A 17,511-nucleotide genomic window follows, 5' to 3' on the forward strand; every position below is an offset into this window, starting at 1 on the left:
ACTGAATTGTAGACTTTAAATTGGCTCCAAGGCTGGATTTTATGTTGTGTAAATTTTACTTCAAAAAAAAAAAAAAAAAAGAGATAAAAGCAGAAAGAGAGAGTGAGAAAGGGATTCTGAATCCTGAATCTCTCTCTCTCCCTTCCCTCTCTGTCCTCTGTCTCTCTCTGTTGGTGCCAAAAAAAGCAAACAAACAAACAAAAAAACAAACAAACAAAAACTTTCATAGAATTCAATAAATTGACCTCATATATACAGTAAGACCTGTGCTTCTGGAAGCAGGGAACAGAACTGATTCTGCATTTAAAAAATTCAGTGAGAACCAGACTTCCTGGGATCCCAGTTTGGAAACTCCTCTGTCTCACCTATTTATTTATTTTTTAAATTGAAGTATAGTCGATTTACAATGTTGTGTGAGTTTCTGGTGTACAGCACAGTGATTCAGCCATACATATATTCCTTTTCACATTCTTTCTCAATATAGATTATTGGATAAATATGTGAGATTTATATACAATGTCTCACCTATTTTGAAAGCTCTTCCTTTTCCTCCTCTTCTTTCTCAGCCTCTCATTTTCACTCTCCTGCTCTCTTAGCCTCTCCACCCTCCTGCCCCTTTCCTGCACCACTCAGGGAGGAGTCCCAGGTATCCACGGGCTCCACCCTCCCTGAGGCTTTGTCACTGGAGTTGGGATTAGAACCCAGCTCCCACATCACCTTGAGTCACTGGTCTCAGGGCTGCTGGCTGGTTTGGAGAGGAGGGAGAAGGTACGGGCTGGGTCTTCTCTCCAAAGCCATCCTGTCCCCCTCCTCCTCGCTTCCCCTCTATTTAACTGTAAAGCACAATTATGTGTCATTAGCCAGGAAGAGTTTCTACAGGATTAGAGGGCGCCCCACCCATATCTCCTTGTCCCCTTCCCTCAACCCGGAAGATGCATGGGCTGGGACAAAGAGAGTTAAAAGCTGTGTCAGCTGCTGGTCTGGGACAGACAGACAGAAGGAGGGGGCAGGCGAGGCAGCATGACAGGTGGCTGAGAGGCCAGGTGGACAGCGGGAGAGTTGACCAGCAGGATGGCCGGCAGATGAAAGGACAGGAGGGTAGGTGGCCAGGCAGAGTGCAGAGAGACCGACAGGCTGAAATTGCAACAGCCGCATGGACAACCCAGCGAGCACAGAGACAAGGTGAGGAGGGGCAGGCCATCACCGGCGCAGGGTGACATGCAGGAGACGGGCATGAAGAGGGATGAGCATGTGGACCATCCCCTTCTCAGGTTGCTGCTGGTGGAAAGGATGGGGAAAGGGAAGGTCTGGTTGACCAGGAAAGGGTCATCTCTGAGATGTCCTAACTTCCCCCCCAGAACCTGGAGGTGGCCCACCATGGAGTCCAGCATCTTTTTGCTCCTGTGTCTTATTGGTGAGTTCCCCAGGGGGAAAAGGAGTCCCCTGCCCCCCTCCCTCATGATGATGCCTGGCACTGAGGAGGGAAGCGGGGCCGACTCTATGACTCCATTCGCCTCCATCTCCAGGGGTCCTGTGTACCTCTCTCTCTCTGTATCTTCTGATCCATCTCCCCTCTGTCTCTTCCTGTCACTATGTCTGTCTTTTCTCTCTCTCTGAATCTCTAGTTCTCTCTTATCTTTAAGCATCTCTCTCTCTCTCTCTCTCTCTTCCTCCCTGTGTCACTGTGGGTGTTTCACTGTGTCTTTTTCTATACATCACTGGCTCTGTGTCTCACTGCCTCTGACTCTCTCTCTCACCTCTATCTTGCTCTTTCTGTGTCCTTCCTCCTATCTGAGCCACTATCTCTAGGACTCTGACCCCATCTCTCTGGCCCACGTCCTCAGGGCTCAGCCACCAGGCCACGGAGAAGATTTATAATGGCGAGGAGTGTGTCCCTCACTCGCAGCCTTGGCAGGTGGGGCTGTTTGAGGGCATCCACCTGCGCTGTGGGGGGGTCCTCATTGACCGCAGGTGGGTTCTCACAGCCGCTCACTGCAGTAGCAGGTAAGCCCCCATATGGGTCCCTCCTTTTCCAGGGTGGTCAAAGGGCGGGTGATGGGAAAAGGAGCGCTGGGCAAAGGGGTGCACAGGAGTAAGGAGATGGTCCTTCAGCAAGAAGGTCTGAGGTTAGACAAGGAGTAGGACTAACTCACAATGGTCCTGGGGGGGGGCCTGGGTGGGGAGGGGTGAGCTGGAAGTCAGGGAGGGTCCTGGACCTGCCCACCCACCACCTACATTCCCTTGTGTCCCACTTCCTTCCATATGGCATCCCCTGATGCAGTGTGGGTCATGGGCCCATGTCTGAGCCAAACCCTTTGTGCAGCCTCAAAGGCTACATCTGGCACCTGTCTGGACCCCAGCAGTCCAATCTGTAAAGTGTAGGAATTGGGCTTTGTAGGTTTGATGCTCTGGAATTTTTTGCAAAAGAGAATTTCCAGACATGGAGAGACAGAGATTTATTTGTTTTTTTGTTTTTGTTTTGAGAGGGAGGTAATTAGGTTTATTAATTTACTTATTTATTTTAATGGAGGTATTGGGAATTGAATCCAGAACCTCGTGCGTGCTAAGCATGCGCTCTACCACTGAGCTATACTCTCTCCCCCTGAGGGGCAGAGAGATATGGGGACAGGGAGAAACACAAGCAGGATAGAGAGAGCCCACTCATTATTCCCCTGTTGACTTAGTTGACAATGTTGATGACTCAGATCGTCTCCTAAGCGGTAGGATCAGGGCAGTGAACAGGACAAGCAGATGGCCCTGCTCCCGTGGGCCTCACCAGCTAAGAGAATCAGAAAGCGACACAGTTGCAGTGGCATGGAGAGAAGAAATGCAAAGAACACTAGAAATGGAAAGCTGGCAATGGAAATAGAGACCAAGAGTCAGGAAGAGGCAGAGAGAGACTGAGAGCAAGGGAAGGAGTGAGGGAGAGGACAGCCATCAAAATGCAGAACTGCAGAGAGAGACAAGGGGTCTGGGAGCCCGTGGGATGGCACACCTGTCACCCACTGAGCCGCCATGAAATTCAGCAGGTACTGGGTGCGCCTTGGGGAACACAGCCTCAGCAAGCTGGACTGGACGGAACAGATCCGGCGCAGTGGCTTCTCCGTGACACACCCCGGCTACCAGGGAGCCCTGCACAGCCATGACCATGACCTCCGGCTTCTGCGACTGGGTACCCCTGTTCTCCTGACCCGCAGCGTCCAGCCCCTACCCCTGCCCACCACCTGTGCCCCGGCTGGCACTGAGTGCCACATCTCGGGCTGGGGCACCACCAACCGACCATTGAGTAAGTGGGGCCTGGGGTCAGAGGTCAGGATGGGCAAAAGTTTGGAGGGTAGGGTGAGAGGTCAGGAGTTATGCTAGCTCAGCAGATGGATGGGTAAAGGGTCACAAATCAGGATCATGCTTTGGGCTCTGAGCTCATGGGTCATCAGGGGTCTTGGGAGTAAAAGTGGTTACGTGGTTGGGTGTGGAGTCAGAAGTCATGGGTCAGGGATGTGGTTAGAGGTCAGAGTGATGTTAAGGGTCATCAGACTGGAGCAAAAGGCATATGTAAATAGGATCTTGGGGTCATGGGTCAGGGACTCTGGTGTTAGTCATTGCAGAGTTGAGGTCATGGGATCCAGATGTTGGCCACAGTCTGAGGATGGGAACTAGGATTCTACCAGGGACCACTAGTATGGGATTGGAAACCATAGGGTTCGGTGTGTGGAGCCAGCAGTTAGAGGTCATGGAGTCTGGGGTCAAATAAACTAGGATCAGAGGTCACTTTGGAGTAGGGACCAGTGGTTTAGAAGATGTAGAGCTGAGGTTGGAGGTTAAGGTGAAGACAAGGAACATGGGGCCAAGAGACAGAAGACATGAGGCCAAGTTGAGATCAAAAGGTAATAAGACTGAAGGTGAAAGGTCACAGTAGCTAGGACTGAAGGAGAAAGTCAGGTCTAGATTCATTATATCTGAGGTTGGAAGGACCAGGAGGATCTTGAGTTATAGTACCAAAGTCATAGGTTAAAGGTCAGGCGGGACTGGGTCAATGAACTGGAGTGAATAGTCACCATGCAATCAAGTCATAAATCTGAAATTTAGAGGTTTGAGGATTGTAGAGGAGGCCATAGGAAGGGGTGGATTATGGACTTGGATTGGGCTTCTTGAGAAGAAGGATGTGGCCCCAAAGCTTTGGGGGAGATGAGGGAAGCTTTGGGGGATCCAGCAGTATCCATCTTCCATCCTCAGATCCATTCCCAGACCGGCTCCAATGCCTCAACCTCTCCATTGTCTCCAATGCCACCTGCCGGGCAGTGTTCCCGGGGAGAATCACAGACAACATGGTGTGTGCTGGTGGCATCGCTGGGCAGGATGCCTGCCAGGTAAGCGACTGCAGGCAACACCCAGGACAGGAAATAGGGGAGAGAGAATTGAGGGGTAGGGAGGGCACGTCAGGGAAAGGGGATGGGGAGAGAGATGAGGTCAGAAAGAAAAGAGAGGCACAGAATGTGGGAGGGAGAGCCAGGGAATGGAAGTCAGAGGGAGGGCGGAAACTGAGAAGGAAAAATGGGTGGGGCACAAAAAGAGGGGGAGAAAGAGACAGAGAAGAAGAGGGAGGGCAAAGAGTTAGCCAGCATTTGGAGCTCAGGCAGGTAACGGGCTGTCTCTCCAGTTCTTCCCCACACCATCCTCCTGTTGATGCTGGCCCGGGTGAGGGTGAGAGATTCCACGATGGAATAGGAAAGGGGTCTGGAGGACTCTCACATTCTGTAATTTGGCTACCTTTTCCTCTCACGTCCTCCAGAAAGAGACGATTGCCCCTCCCTACTGGCCACGGCCCCAGCCATTGTCCTGGAAAGAACTCTAAAGGAGTTCCACCCTCCTTCACTGGGATTGGGCATTGGTGCCTCTGCGCTCTTCCCTCATTGGTCAGGGCTCCAGCCATTGTCCTTGAGGGACTCTTCTACCATGCATGGAGTCCCGCCCTCCTCCCCTGGGATTGGCTGTTAGAAACAGTGTGTTCCTCTCTATTGGCCAGTCATTTCTGTTGTCCTCTGGGAACCTGGTTTTGTTTTTTGTTTGTTTGTTTGTTTGTTTTTTGTTTTTGGTCTGGTGATGAGGCTTGGAGCCCCAGTCCTCAAGGCTCAGGAATGGTTTGGGAGGACTAGGATGGTGCGCAGAGGGAGAGGAAAACTGAAACGGTATTTCTCCCATATTCATGCAATATTCTTTCTCCTTCTGCCTTCCAGGGTGACTCTGGGGGCCCCCTGGTATGCGGAGGAGTCCTTCAGGGTCTGGTGTCCTGGGGATCCGTGGGGCCTTGTGGGCAAGAAGGCATCCCAGGGGTCTACACCAAAGTTTGCAAATATGTGGACTGGATCCGGATGGTCATGAGGAACAACTGACCTGCTCCCTCCACCTTCATGCCTCTGCTTGGGGGCCACTCTGACCGTCAGCACCAACACCTCTTCCATCATCAACCCCAGTTCCCACTCTTCGTAGACTGGGGATCTTCCCGGAACTCCAACTCCAGCCGGCCCTTCTAAGATCCATGGTTGGGGGAGGAGGAAGTGTGTGACGATCTGAAATAAATATAAATGGAGGAGGGGCTGTGTCTCTTTGATATCCCCATGCTGGTTGGGATTGGAGGGAGGGCTCGTCAGTCACCCTACTCACTGGTGTAGAAATAATTATCAGAGAGGGTGAGGGTTTTCCCGGCAGTGGCCACACAGGAATGGAGTAGAGAAAGTTAACAGTAAAAGTAGGGGACATTTTCCTCCATCAGGCACAACAGGAACACAGCCTAGAGCTTATAAGCTTTTTAAAGGCCCTGAAGGACCTGAAGAGGGGAGGGGGTTGGGGAGAGGGAATTACTGGCTCCAAAATGTCCCCTGAAAACTGCAAAATCAAAATTCACAACCATTGGATTAAATGTCTGTAAAACCTTACATTCTTCCAACTAGCCAGTTGCAACTTGACTCGCCTGTAATTGAGGACACACATATATTTCATGTGGGATACACGTTTGTTTTAATATGTTTGCAGTGATGGAGGGTGGGGTGCAGGCTCGGAAGGCAAGAGGACCCAGCCTAGGTCTTAGAACAGTTCTGCCCACCTCTTAGGTACTTTGTCTTCACAGCTTCTCCAGGAGGTGGAAAGAGGATTTCCCCTCCCAGGTGAATGGAAGGGGAATTGGAGGTGGGAGAGGGTGCGGGGTGACCGTGACAGCTGTGGGAGCATTTGCTGGGTGCCTACTGAACTTGGCTCTCCTGGAGCCCTCATCCCAACCCCCTGAGGCAGGGCTGTCACCCCCATCTCACAGATGAAGAAACCGAGCCTCACCGGGTGGAGTCCCAATCCCACGTCACTGTGGTAGGAAGAGGCAGTGCCGGCTTTGGGGCCAGGGCTGACTGCTGTCAGAACCCAGATCTACCCCGTAGTCTTGCTCCGCACCTGGTTAGGGAAGAGAGGAGGGCAAGACAGAGGGAGATCTGACTGATAGCAACCAAGCCGGGAGAAACAGGGATCGGCACTTGAGTTTTGCAGACAAGGAATTTGAGGTGGCTCAGATTCGGGAAGTCATCGGACCTAGGTCACACAGCGAGTAAGTGTCGTGACTGGATTCTGAGGATCCCGGGGTTCCTGGCAGCCTAGGAGATGGGGAGAAGGGGTCGGACAGAAAGGTGGGCGTGGGCAGAGAAGTGAAGCCTCAGAGGAGCCCTGGGCGTTGGGGCACTTGCAGAGGGAAGACTTCCCTCCCCTGGGCCCTGACTCTCACAGGCCCCAACCTGCCTCCCTCACCCTCCTGCCTGCCCCTCTGCCAGGCAGCAGCCCCACCTGTGTGATGCCCCAGTCCCCTGCCCCCTTAGAATGGAGAAGGGAGGGGGCCCAGAGGAGGCCACGGGCCCACCGGAGCTGGGGCTGTGGGGAGGGAGGGGCAGGGATAGGAGACACAGAGAGACTGGGCGATGAGATGGATGGGGAAGGATTTAGAGACAGAGGTGGAGGGAGAGAGAGAAAGAGGAGTGGAGGAAGACTGAGACAGGGAGACTCAAAGAAAAATATAAAAAACTAGAGGAGATACTGAGAGAGAACCTGGGAGAGAAAAACAGAGTTCAACAAAAACAGGGAGAAAGGCACAGAGATACGTAGAAACAGAAAGAAAAATCACACACACACACACACACACACACACACACAGACACACACACACACACACACACAGCATTATAGAAAGGCAGGGAACCACAGAGATACAGAGACCGGCGAGGATGCAGACAGACAGACAGGTGGACACAGAGGTGTGGAGAAACTGAGAGAAGCTGGGAGAAAAGGGGCTGGGGGTGGTCATGACAGCGGCAGGTGGGCAGCACCTCAGAACCCAGGGCTGGCCTGGGGAGGGCCTCCAACACCCCGCCCCCAGGGCGATAAGGCAGGGCTGGGAGGCCCAGTCATCCTGGGCCCGCCCGGGGCCACCCCCTGCCTGCGCCCCTTTCTGGTGCCTCCCACTCCTCTCCGAGACCCAGCCTGCCGCATCTGCCACCACTGCCCACTGCTGGGCCCCCGAGCCCCAGCCCCAGAGCCCATGAGTCTGGGAGGGAAGGGAAGGCCCCTCTCCCTCGGGCACTGGCCTACCCAGTGCGCCAGGCCTCCATTTCTTCCTCTGCTCTGTGCTTGGGGCTGGGGGTGGGAACTGGGTCTCTCTGCCTTGATCTGTGTCTCCAGCAGGCTGCCCCTGCCTCAGTGACCTCTGACACCAGCTGCGGTTACTGAGTCCAGCCCTTCACCCCCACCCCTGCTGGCCAGGGCGTTTCAGGACATTAGCCTTTCTGGTGACCAGCCCCGCCTGGCTCTATTGGGCTGTTCTTTGAAGGGGCAGGGGTTCAGCAGAGTGGGGGCCAGGATGCTGTCTGGAGTGGAGCCCCCTACCATACTCCAGGCCACCCTCAAATGGCCCATATCACCCTGGAACGGTTACTGACAAAGCCTGGTTCCCTTTATCTTCTCACCCTAAGATGCTGGGCCTGGCCACATCTCAGGTAGCAAGAAGGAAAACATTCTCCAAAATGCACCTCTGAGGTCCCGTGGTTGACTTAAACAGGGCAGGCTCATCATTTGCCCTGGGCAAAGCCCTCCCAGCAACTTCCACAGCCTACTTGGCTCCGGGAAGTTTCTAACTGGGATTAAGCCCTTGAAAGGCCACCCTCAGTACCAGATTTATTTTCAAAGTGTGGAGGTTGGGGTGCTGTGAGAACCAGGGGATTCCTCAAACCCCGCTGCTTCTCCTGTGGGGAGCCGGAGGAGGCAAGGGAGATGGAGAGGGCAGGAGCCAGCCCTCCGTCTCCCTGGAAAGTGACTTGGCCCCATGTCCCTCCTTGTTCCCAGAAGTACCTGGGGCCTGCCGTCCCCTTTGCTCCAGGTCATGATGATTCTGCAATTAATCATTCTCGCTCTGGTGACAGGTATGGTGGGGGATGGGGATGGGCAGGGGCCTCCCTCTGGAATCTCTAGGATCCCCAACCCTCTATCTGGACACTGATGGGGTTGATATTAAAAATATAGACTGGAGGGGAGGGTAGAGCTCAGTGGTAGAGTGTGTGCATAGCATGCTCAAATTCCTGAGTTCAATCCCCAGTACCTCCATTAAATTAATTAATTAATTAATTAATTAATTAATTAATTAATTAAACCTAATTATCACCCCCCAAAAAGCTTAAAAATAAAATGAAAAAATATATGTATATCATAACCCATAGGGCGTGTGAATGCATCTAGGAGCCATTATGAGGTCCTGGGTGCTCTTTGCTGTACCAAAGTGTAATCCTTTTAGAGCTACAATGGGGAGAGGTCAAAGACGGTCCCAGAGGAGGGGCCAGGGCAGCTGGGATGGTGTGGAAGACACTCAAAGGGCTCAGGACAGTGTCTACTGACCAACCACTGTGGAAGGATTTCAATCATTTCACACCTGGTCCATCCATAGAGTGCATCCCAGCGGGACATTAGGTTAAGGTCCAGCCCACCCGCCCGCTGTCCTCCTCCCCCATTTCTGGGAGTCCTCTCATGCTTGAGCCCCCTCTTTCGTCCCCACCCTTTCTAGGGCACACAGGGGGAGAGACCAGGATCATCAAGGGCTACGAGTGTCCTCCTCATTCCCAGCCCTGGCAGGTGGCTCTGTTCCAGAAGACACGGCTGCTGTGTGGGGCGACCCTCATCGCCCCCAAATGGCTCCTGACAGCAGCCCACTGCCGCAAGCCGTGGGTGCGGGGGCTGGGGCGGAGCTGGGAGGGGGCTGGAGATGGAGAGATGGCTGCAGAGGGGCTTGGGGCTGGGCAGAATGAGGATGGGGTGAGGAGACTGGTGTCAGATGTCAGAGATGGGCACAAGTGGCTTTAGCATTGATGATACAGATTGGGTTGGGACTGAAGATGGGAGAATGAATGATGTTGGAACTAAGATGGTGTTGGGAATGGGGTTAGATGCTGGGCTGGCGATATGGTTTAGAAGAGGGTTTTGGTGGGCAGTGGGGATGAGATTGGAAGAGGAGCTATGTTTCTTCATTCTCTTAGGTGCACTCATCTCTCTCCTTCCCCTCATGTCTCTCTCCATCTCCTGTCTCGCCTTCCCTTTCCATCTCTGACCACCGTCTCTCCCACCCCAGCCGATACGTAGTTCACCTGGGAGAACACAACCTCCAGCAGCAGGACGGCTATGAGCAAACCCGGACAGCTACTGAGTCCTTCCCCCACCCAGGCTTCAACAACAGTCTCCCTAACAAAGACCACCGCAATGACATCATGCTGGTGAAGATGGCGGCACCAGCCTTCATCACCTGGGCCGTGCGACCCCTCACCCTGTCATCACACTGTGTCACTGCTGGCACCCACTGCCTCATTTCCGGCTGGGGCACCACGTCCAGCCCCCAGTGTAGGGACTCCAGAGGGGAATGTGATGGGGGGAGGGTGGTTATGATTGTGGAAGGACATGGGGAACCAGAAGAACCTTCAAAGACGAGATTCATAGTGATACAAGAGGAGGCTACCTAAGGGTGTCAATTGTGGGATATGTTGGAAGGAAGTGTGGAAAAGTAAGGGCTGAGGAGGGTGGAGATAAAAGTTTGGGTCTTGAATTCAGACAGACATGATGTGCAATGTCAGATCCAAAACCTGCTAGTTATAGGTCCTCAGGCAAATGGCTTCGCCTCTCTGAACCTTGGTTTCTCCTCTATAAAATGAGAATAATCACATCCACCCACTAGGGCTGGATTAGAGATAAGGTTTATAAAGCAACTGGCATAAAGAATTTTACTTGATAGCATTACTGTTGCTGTTGCTACAAGCAGAGAGATGAGTTGATTGTAAGCAAGAAGGACAGGAACTGGATTCAGAGCAAGGTCCCTGGGTTCAGAAAACCCAGGTGCTGGGTTCAGAGCAAGCCTTGGAGTGTAAGAAAGGGGACCAGAGGGTTCTCACTGTCCATACCCTCTCATGTCGTTTCACAGTGCACGTGCCCCATACCTTGCGATGTGCTAACATCACCATCATTGATCACAAGAAGTGTGAGAACGCCTACCCTGGCAACATCACAGATACCATGGTCTGTGCCAGTGTCCAACAAGAGGGCAAGGACTCCTGCCAGGTCAGAGGGCAGGGCCTGGGTCTCCAACTGCATGGGTTCCACTCCCAACCTCAATTGTGCCTTCATCTACATCAACAATCTCATCCCCAACCTCAAGCCCACATCCCCCTGCACCCCCAAACCCATCTCCACCCCCAGTTCGCATTTCTAACCTAAACATGATCCGCAATTCCATTCCCATTCCCACCCCTATTTCCAACCCCAACCATCCCCAAATCCATTTCAACCCTAACCCCATCTTTGTTCCCACTCATAACTCTAACTCATCCCCAATCTCATGGCCAACCCCATCTTCAATCTCCAACCCCCTTCCAACACCATCCCCACCTCCTGCCTAACACCATGCCCAACCCTTTCCCCTCTTCCGTGGCCTCCCTTCCTCTCTAACTGGTTCTCTCTCTCCCCATCCCCAGGGTGATTCTGGGGGTCCTCTGGTCTGTAACGGGTCTCTTCAAGGCATCATCTCTTGGGGCCAGGATCCATGTGCTGTCACCAGAAAGCCTGGTGTTTACACAAAGGTCTGCAAATACATGGACTGGATCCAGAAGACGATGGAGAATAATTAGCCAGGACCAGCGCATCACAGCCCAATACCCTTAATCTGTACCTGGGGCTGTGGTTCCTGCTCATTCTGTTAATAATAAAGCCCGAGCCAGGACTCCTTTATGTACTGTTTGGGGGGCTTCTTGACTTTGAGAGATGCTGTAGCATAACCCTCAGTTTGGGGTCTGGAGGTCGGACACCTGGGTTCAAATCTTGCCACATACTAACTTGTGACTCTGAGAGTGATAATAGCCATTTGGTTCACTGGCATGTCTCCAGCCCCAAACACAGATCCTGGCATATACCAAGGTTTCAATAATTACTTACTGAATAAATGAATCTTTCAAATGCTTACTATGTGCCAGCCTCTGGTCCAAGGGCTTTTAAATTATCAACTAACTTAATCTTCACAAAACCCTGTGTGGTTGGTATTATTATTATACCCATTTTGCAGATGGGGGAACAGGCACAGAGAAACAAAGTCACCTGCTCATGGTCACACAGCCAGTAAGTAGAATAGAAAGGAATCTGAAGCAAGGTGATTTCTTAACTACCAAGCAACACTGCCTTCAACAAGACTCAGTTTCCTTATCTGTAAAATCATGCATGCAGCAGTACGATAACACGTGAACAGTACGATAGACCTGTCCATAGTTAGGACCTAAGAAAAGGGAGCTATTAGTGTTTTGTTTCCAACCTCTATGATAGGTAGTTCATCAAGACGTGTGCAGGTCAGTACAGTAGCCACGTATGTCTATTTAAATGAAAATTATCTAAAATTGGAAATGTAATTCTTCAGTTGCATTTGCCACATATCAAAAGCTCTATATCCATGTGTGCCTGGTGGCTGCCATGTTGGCTTGCACACGTCAAACGCTTCCATTGTGGCAGAAAGTTCGATTGGATGGTGCTGAGCTGGACCACCTCTGGAGTTAACTCACTTCTCGCAGGATCTTTCCTTATGTCCTGCTCCCCTTTCAGCAGAGGTAGCTGTCATGAGAGGTAAGAGTCCAAAGCTGGAACTGGGGCCTCCTGGTTGTTAGGTGCACCTGCTGTGTGACCAACTGTGAGTCACTGCCCTGTCTGAGTCTCCCATTCTTCACCAGAAATGAGGAAGTTGGTAGAAATGATGTTGATGCCTCTTGTGGCTTTTGGCCTTCAGTGATTCACAGGCCTGTGTGTCACCTGGAAACATGCAGATGGCAGGGAGGGTATGAAGTGACCACACACCGCCATGATGCAGAACCTCCTCCAACACACATTGGCTGGTCCCTGGGACACACACGGACACTGCTCTGGCTGTGGGTGTGGGCTCAAGCACTGAGCATCCCTCGGGGGCTGCATCTGCCTCCTTCCGCTCTGTGTTTTCTTTTCCTTGTTTGTGTATGTCTGTCTCTTGCTCCTACTCTTTCCTTCAATCTGTCTTAGCTCTGCCTCAGCACTCTGGCTTTTCTCACTGCATCACTCTAGGTATGCATTTCTCTGTTTCTCCCCCCTTCTCAATTACCTTCACCTATCTCCAGCACTACCCAGAGTCCCTGGGGGTTGTGGCACCCTCTCTCCTCATCTAGGAAGACTTCTTGAAACAGGGGACCTGGGGAATCCCTATGAAATCCAACTCCTAGAAGGGTATTTCAGACACTGAGAGAAACCTGTATTCCTGGGCCCCTCCCAGAGCAGGAATCTGGGGCCCAGGTTGGATGCCAGCCTCACCCACTGCATAATTAGGGAGAGGGAAAGGGAGGGGGTGAATCCCTGGAGGGGAGGGTGGGGAAGTTTCCGGGCTCGTTGGGATTAAAAGGGAAGGCCTGGCCAGGGGTCTCCTGGCAGAGAACTTCGGCGGCCCACAGGGCAGGGCAGAGGCACTTCTGGGTCTCCTCCCTTCTTCCCCTCCACGACTCCAGGTGAGCGGGATGCATCTCACCTTGGGTTGGGCGAATCGCGAGAGCATATGTGAGGACCCTCGGGTCGCGGGCAGGAGACTTGTTTGAGCCTCAGTTTTCTTATCTACGAGAAGCGCCTCCGGGTCTTGAACCCCCACCCCAGCTATGAAGGATGGCGAAACCTCAAGCCCTGAGAGGCTGGCAGCAGGGACAGCCCCGGCCCGGAGAGCGATCCCCTCGGGCGTAGAGAGGGGAGGAGGATGCCAGAGGGGCATCACTAGGGTAACTGCGCCCATTACTGCTGTTCAGGCCCAAATCGCCCATCCGCCCACCCCTGCGTTTGTCGGCCGCAGGTTAAACGGGTCCCCGCGGGCTGCGGTGGCCCAGGATGGGAGGACGGGCGCGGCAGGGTGGGGGACTCTGAATGGGCAAATGTTCTGAGCCGCCCCCTGCCCACACCACCCCACCCCACCCCAGCCTAGGTCCTGGCCATGAGATCCCGGCACATCCACCTCTCCACCGCCCCTGGCGCTCGGGCCCTGGCGAAGCTGCTGCTGCCGCTACTGATGGCACAGTTCTCGGGTGAGGCGGGGAACAGGGCTCGACGGGAGGTGCCGGGGACCCAGGGTGATGGGGGAGTGTGCTCTTACCCCCCCCCCCAACCAGCGCACGCCCCTCCCTTTCGGACCCCAGGACACACCCACAGATCCGGAGAGGCCCGGCCTCAAGTCAGACCCGCCCCTCTTCTAGCTCCGCCCTGTGGGTTCCGCCCCCTTTATTCCTCCAAGATCCGAACTCCCCTTTCTCCTCGCCTCGTCCTTTCCCTGCCCTTTCTTACTCCGCCCTAGTTTACCCCAAGCCTTGCCTTCTGGTTTTTGCCCTCGCCCCCTCTTGCAGCGGGTGGCGTTATTCCCGCCCCTACTTTCACCGGCTCCGCGCAGCGTTCTGTCCCCGCCCCTTTTACGCCACGCCCCTTGCTGCCCCGCCTCTTTGTGTACCCGATCTCTTCGAGCTCTGTGTTCTATCCTTGCCCCTCCTGGCCCAGCCTGCCGGGTCCCATTACTCCACTCCGCTCCAACCCCGCCTCCTTCCCCTTTCACATCTCTTTTCTCCTCCCACTTCTATTCACTTCCTTCAGGACCCCCAATTTCCACACACATCCCGGGGTTCTGCTTGTGCTCCCCCAGTCCTCGTCCCATGGCTCCACTCAGACCCCAAACGCAGTCAGCGCTTGCCCTGCTGCCCTGCCTGCTCACATCTCCAACCCCTTTCTTTCTCCAGCCGCGGAGGCTCTGCTGCTCCCCAGAAACGACACGGGCTCGGACCCTGTGGCCTCCGGCTCCCCGTGCGCTCACGGCTCGCAGCCCTGGCAGGTGTCCCTCTTCAATGGCCTCTCGTTCCACTGCGCGGGCGTCCTGGTGGATAAGAGTTGGGTGCTCACGGCCGCGCACTGCGGGAACAAAAAGTAGGGAGATCTCCTCGGGAACGCTAGGGAGGGGCTGTGGAGGCAGGCTCCAGGGAGGGGGCGGGAAGGGCTGGGGCATTTGCCTCTATGGCACTGCCAGCTCGAAGTGGGGTCAGTCCTGGAGGGCTTCATGTAGGAGGAGAAGTGGGATTGTGCTGTGGCCACGAGGGGGCAGTGTGGCCTTTCTCAGCGTTTCTGGGCCCATCCAGCGCCACTGTCCAGCCGATTCTCCTAGGGTTCCACTTAGATGTAGATAGTTGTATGCAGCAGACAGAAATCAGGGTCTCATGTGGTTAGGACTTTAGAACTAAAGGGAATTGTTCATCTCTTGAGTTCCCCACTGAGAGAGGAAGAAAAGGGTAGGTTTACCCAGATAGACCCTCTGCCTTCAATTCCTGCAGAATTTAGGGACCCAAACACCTGATCACTCCTCCCTATGTCCCCCTGAATTGGATCTCCAGCTCCCTTCTCTTCTACCCAATCCTCCCTCAGACCCAGGAGTCAGGGTCTCCAGCCCCTCCTCCATCACTTTCAAGAATCTAGACCCGCAGCTCATCCTCCCTCAGACCCAGACTCTCCAGGCCCCCAGCACCCTCCACTGCTAGGATCCAAGTGTCTGTGCCCACCCCACTGCCCATACTCACCATCCCAGAGACTCAGGGAGCAGCTCCAGTCCCAGTGAAGGCTTTGCATCCATCTGGCTCTTCCCTCCCCAGGCCTCTATGGGCTCGAGTAGGAGATGACCACCTGCTGCTTCTCCAAGGCGAGCAGCTCCGCCGGACCTCTCATTCTGTTATCCACCCCAAGTACCACCAGGGCTCGGGCCCTATCCTGCCAAGGCGAACAGATGAACACGACCTCATGATGCTGAAGCTGGCCAAGCCCGCGGTGCTGGGGCCTCGAATCCAGACCCTACGCCTGCCCTACAGCTGTGCCCAGCCCGGAGACCAGTGCCAGGTCGCTGGCTGGGGCACCACCACCTCCCGAAGAGGCAAGAACTGGGGGTTCTGAGGCCTGTATCTCCCGGAAGGAGGACTGGGTGCTGGGTCTCCTGGGCCTGAGGGAGGAGAGGCTGGGAGTCTGGGGCCTGGGATGGGAACAATCTGGGTTATCTGGACTTCTGGGTCCTCGAGGTTTGGGGGCTGGGCCCCAGGATTACCTGATATTTTCTCCCACCAGTGAAGTACAACAGGGGCCTGACTTGCTCCAGGGTCACTCTCCTGAGCCCTAAAGAGTGTGAGGTCTTCTATCCTGGCGTGGTCACCAGCAACATGATATGTGCAGGACTGGACCGGGGCCAGGATCCCTGCCAGGTAGGGACTGGCCAGGGAGGGTCTCTGACTCTTGGGAGCAAGGATAGGGAGGTTATGGGAAAACAGACATTCCCCAACCCCAGAGCCAACCTCCAGCCCAATTTCATCCCCATGTCCAAAACTACCTCTTTATTACCCCATCTCCAACCTCTTGTCCATCTCTACTTGTTTGGGTCCACCTTCTCATGCCCAACCCTGTCCTCAAGTCCACCTCCAAGCTCGTCCCCAGTCTTAACCCCCTTCCACCTTCAGCCACATTCCCATCCTCAAGCCATTCCTAAACCCCTACCCCCTCCCTGTCTCTGGATCCATCTCCACCCCACACCTACCATGAACTATAATCCCGGCTCCATGGCATCTCCAGTCTCATCTCTTATCCAACACCCCAAACCCCAAGTCCAACCCCATCCCCACCCCATCCCACCCCCAACCCCACCCTAACCTCATCTTTATCCCAACCTAGCTCCAACCCTGCCCACCCCGTCTCTTCCCCATCACTACCCCAGGCCCCCAAGTGGCAGCCCTTCCACTGGTGTATTTATTTGCTCTCTCCTTCCTCCCACCCCCAGAGTGACTCGGGTGGCCCACTGGTCTGTGATGGGACACTTCAGGGCATCCTTTCATGGGGCATTTACCCCTGCGGCTCTGCTCAGCATCCAGCTGTCTACACTCAGATCTGCAAATACACCACCTGGATAGAGAAAACCATCCGCTCCAACTGATCCAGAGGCCCTGCAACTCCTTCACCATCTGCCCTCTTCTTGCTTCCTCTGCAGTCAGCTGGACTCTTCCCCTGCCCCTCTCAAACTTCTGCCGTCCATGCACACCTGCTAACCTCTCTCCTCTTCCCTTGAGCCCCCTGCTCAGTGCTGTCCTATGCCGGCATTTAGGTGGAGGTGCAGATAGTGGTAGCAAAGTGCTGTTCATAAGTAAGTTGCAGTCACTAGTCTCGAGAGAAGTTGTCAGTCCCAACTTGGCTTCCTGCTTTGTGACCTTGGCCAAGCCCAGTATCCTCTCTGGGCTTCAGTCTCCTCACCTGGAAAATGAAGATGATGTAGTGCCTACCTCATAAAAGTGTTACAAGGAGACTATAACGTGTGTAGATTGTTATGGAAATTGTCATGTAAAGCATTAACACAATGGATGGAGAGCTCTGACTAAATGTTAACAGGTCCTGGTGCGAATGTGTGTGATTCTGTGTCCTGGAGGGAACAGCACAGGAGTAGCCCCCAATCCCGCCCCCACCCCATACCATCGCCATCCCCACCTCTCAGGGCTGATGGGAGAATCACCTTTCCCACCCTCCTCTCAAGTTCTGTGAAGAACCTCTTAACTACTTCCTTCTTCCCTGCCACTGTTACCCATGTGTGAATCCACCCAACGCCTGTTCCTCAGGTCCCAGCAGGAGCTGGGCTGTCTCTGAGTCATCTGGTACCTCCTGTGCCTTCCCAAGGCCACCAGAATTCAGGGGACCTCACTTTGCATCCACTCCAGCCTCTAAGACTAGAGGAACTCTCCCCATCTTAGTTGCTAAGATGATGCAAAGAAGCCCTCGGAAATTTAGGGGAAGTTTTTTGGTTTCTTTTTTAGCTCCAGCTCCATCCCCTCACCTACCACCAACTACAGTCCCAGCTCCATTGCATCTCCGTTCTCATCCCCCTGGTCCAACACCCAGAGACCTTACGTC

General features: G+C 53.9%; 3 protein-coding genes across 6 annotated transcripts; all 3 read left to right on the forward strand.

The window, feature by feature from the left end:
* The first annotated feature begins 721 nt into the window (after positions 1 to 721).
* KLK12 (kallikrein related peptidase 12) lies at positions 722 to 5,590 on the forward strand. 4 transcript variants are annotated; one of them, XM_010947045.3, is made up of 6 exons: positions 722 to 768; positions 1,359 to 1,414; positions 1,845 to 2,004; positions 3,027 to 3,286; positions 4,234 to 4,367; positions 5,235 to 5,590. In XM_010947045.3, the coding sequence occupies exons 2-6, from the start codon at positions 1,378 to 1,380 to the stop codon at positions 5,388 to 5,390; spliced, it is 747 nt and encodes a 248-aa protein (XP_010945347.1). In that variant the 5' UTR covers positions 722 to 768; positions 1,359 to 1,377; the 3' UTR covers positions 5,391 to 5,590. The 4 variants fall into 4 exon arrangements, with proteins under 4 accessions (XP_010945347.1, XP_045366709.1, XP_045366710.1 ...); XM_045510753.2 differs by lacking the exon at positions 722 to 768 and adding an exon at positions 1,004 to 1,182 and having other exon boundaries at positions 1,272 to 1,414; XM_045510754.2 differs by lacking the exon at positions 722 to 768 and adding an exon at positions 1,004 to 1,182 and having other exon boundaries at positions 1,272 to 1,414; positions 3,030 to 3,286.
* Positions 5,591 to 5,986: 396 nt separating this feature from the next.
* LOC105062682 (kallikrein-11) lies at positions 5,987 to 11,278 on the forward strand. Its single transcript, XM_010947044.3, has 6 exons — positions 5,987 to 6,589; positions 8,371 to 8,447; positions 9,083 to 9,239; positions 9,644 to 9,909; positions 10,484 to 10,620; positions 11,034 to 11,278. Exons 2-6 carry the CDS (start codon positions 8,408 to 8,410, stop codon positions 11,184 to 11,186), a joined length of 753 nt encoding a protein of 250 aa, XP_010945346.1. The 5' UTR covers positions 5,987 to 6,589; positions 8,371 to 8,407; the 3' UTR covers positions 11,187 to 11,278.
* A 1,635-nt stretch (positions 11,279 to 12,913) lies between these two features.
* Positions 12,914 to 16,998, forward strand: KLK10 (kallikrein related peptidase 10). Its single transcript, XM_074371055.1, has 6 exons — positions 12,914 to 13,067; positions 13,524 to 13,628; positions 14,328 to 14,511; positions 15,228 to 15,502; positions 15,691 to 15,824; positions 16,394 to 16,998. Exons 2-6 carry the CDS (start codon positions 13,538 to 13,540, stop codon positions 16,544 to 16,546), a joined length of 837 nt encoding a protein of 278 aa, XP_074227156.1. The 5' UTR covers positions 12,914 to 13,067; positions 13,524 to 13,537; the 3' UTR covers positions 16,547 to 16,998.
* The last annotated feature ends 513 nt before the right edge of the window (positions 16,999 to 17,511 follow it).

The sequence above is a fragment of the Camelus bactrianus genome, chromosome 9, assembly GCF_048773025.1.
Source record: "Camelus bactrianus isolate YW-2024 breed Bactrian camel chromosome 9, ASM4877302v1, whole genome shotgun sequence".
Classification (NCBI taxonomy): Eukaryota; Metazoa; Chordata; class Mammalia; order Artiodactyla; family Camelidae; genus Camelus; species Camelus bactrianus.

Bases quoted from the DNA above. Each gene is read 5' to 3' on its own strand.
- KLK12 (XM_045510753.2), top strand. From the start codon at position 1,154: ATGGACAACCCAGCGAGCACAGAGACAAG. The intron at 1,183-1,271 runs GTGAGGAGGGGC...TCCCCTTCTCAG, and splicing joins CCAGCGAGCACAGAGACAAG to GTTGCTGCTGGTGGAAAGGA. The intron at 1,415-1,844 runs GTGAGTTCCCCA...CCACGTCCTCAG, and splicing joins TTTGCTCCTGTGTCTTATTG to GGCTCAGCCACCAGGCCACG.
- LOC105062682 (XM_010947044.3), top strand. From the start codon at position 8,408: ATGATGATTCTGCAATTAATCATTCTCGCTCTGGTGACAG. The intron at 9,240-9,643 runs GTGGGTGCGGGG...CTCCCACCCCAG, and splicing joins GCAGCCCACTGCCGCAAGCC to CCGATACGTAGTTCACCTGG. The intron at 10,621-11,033 runs GTCAGAGGGCAG...CCCCATCCCCAG, and splicing joins AGGGCAAGGACTCCTGCCAG to GGTGATTCTGGGGGTCCTCT.
- KLK10 (XM_074371055.1), top strand. From the start codon at position 13,538: ATGAGATCCCGGCACATCCACCTCTCCACCGCCCCTGGCGCTCGGGCC. The intron at 15,503-15,690 runs GCAAGAACTGGG...TTCTCCCACCAG, and splicing joins CACCACCACCTCCCGAAGAG to TGAAGTACAACAGGGGCCTG. The intron at 15,825-16,393 runs GTAGGGACTGGC...TCCCACCCCCAG, and splicing joins GGGGCCAGGATCCCTGCCAG to AGTGACTCGGGTGGCCCACT.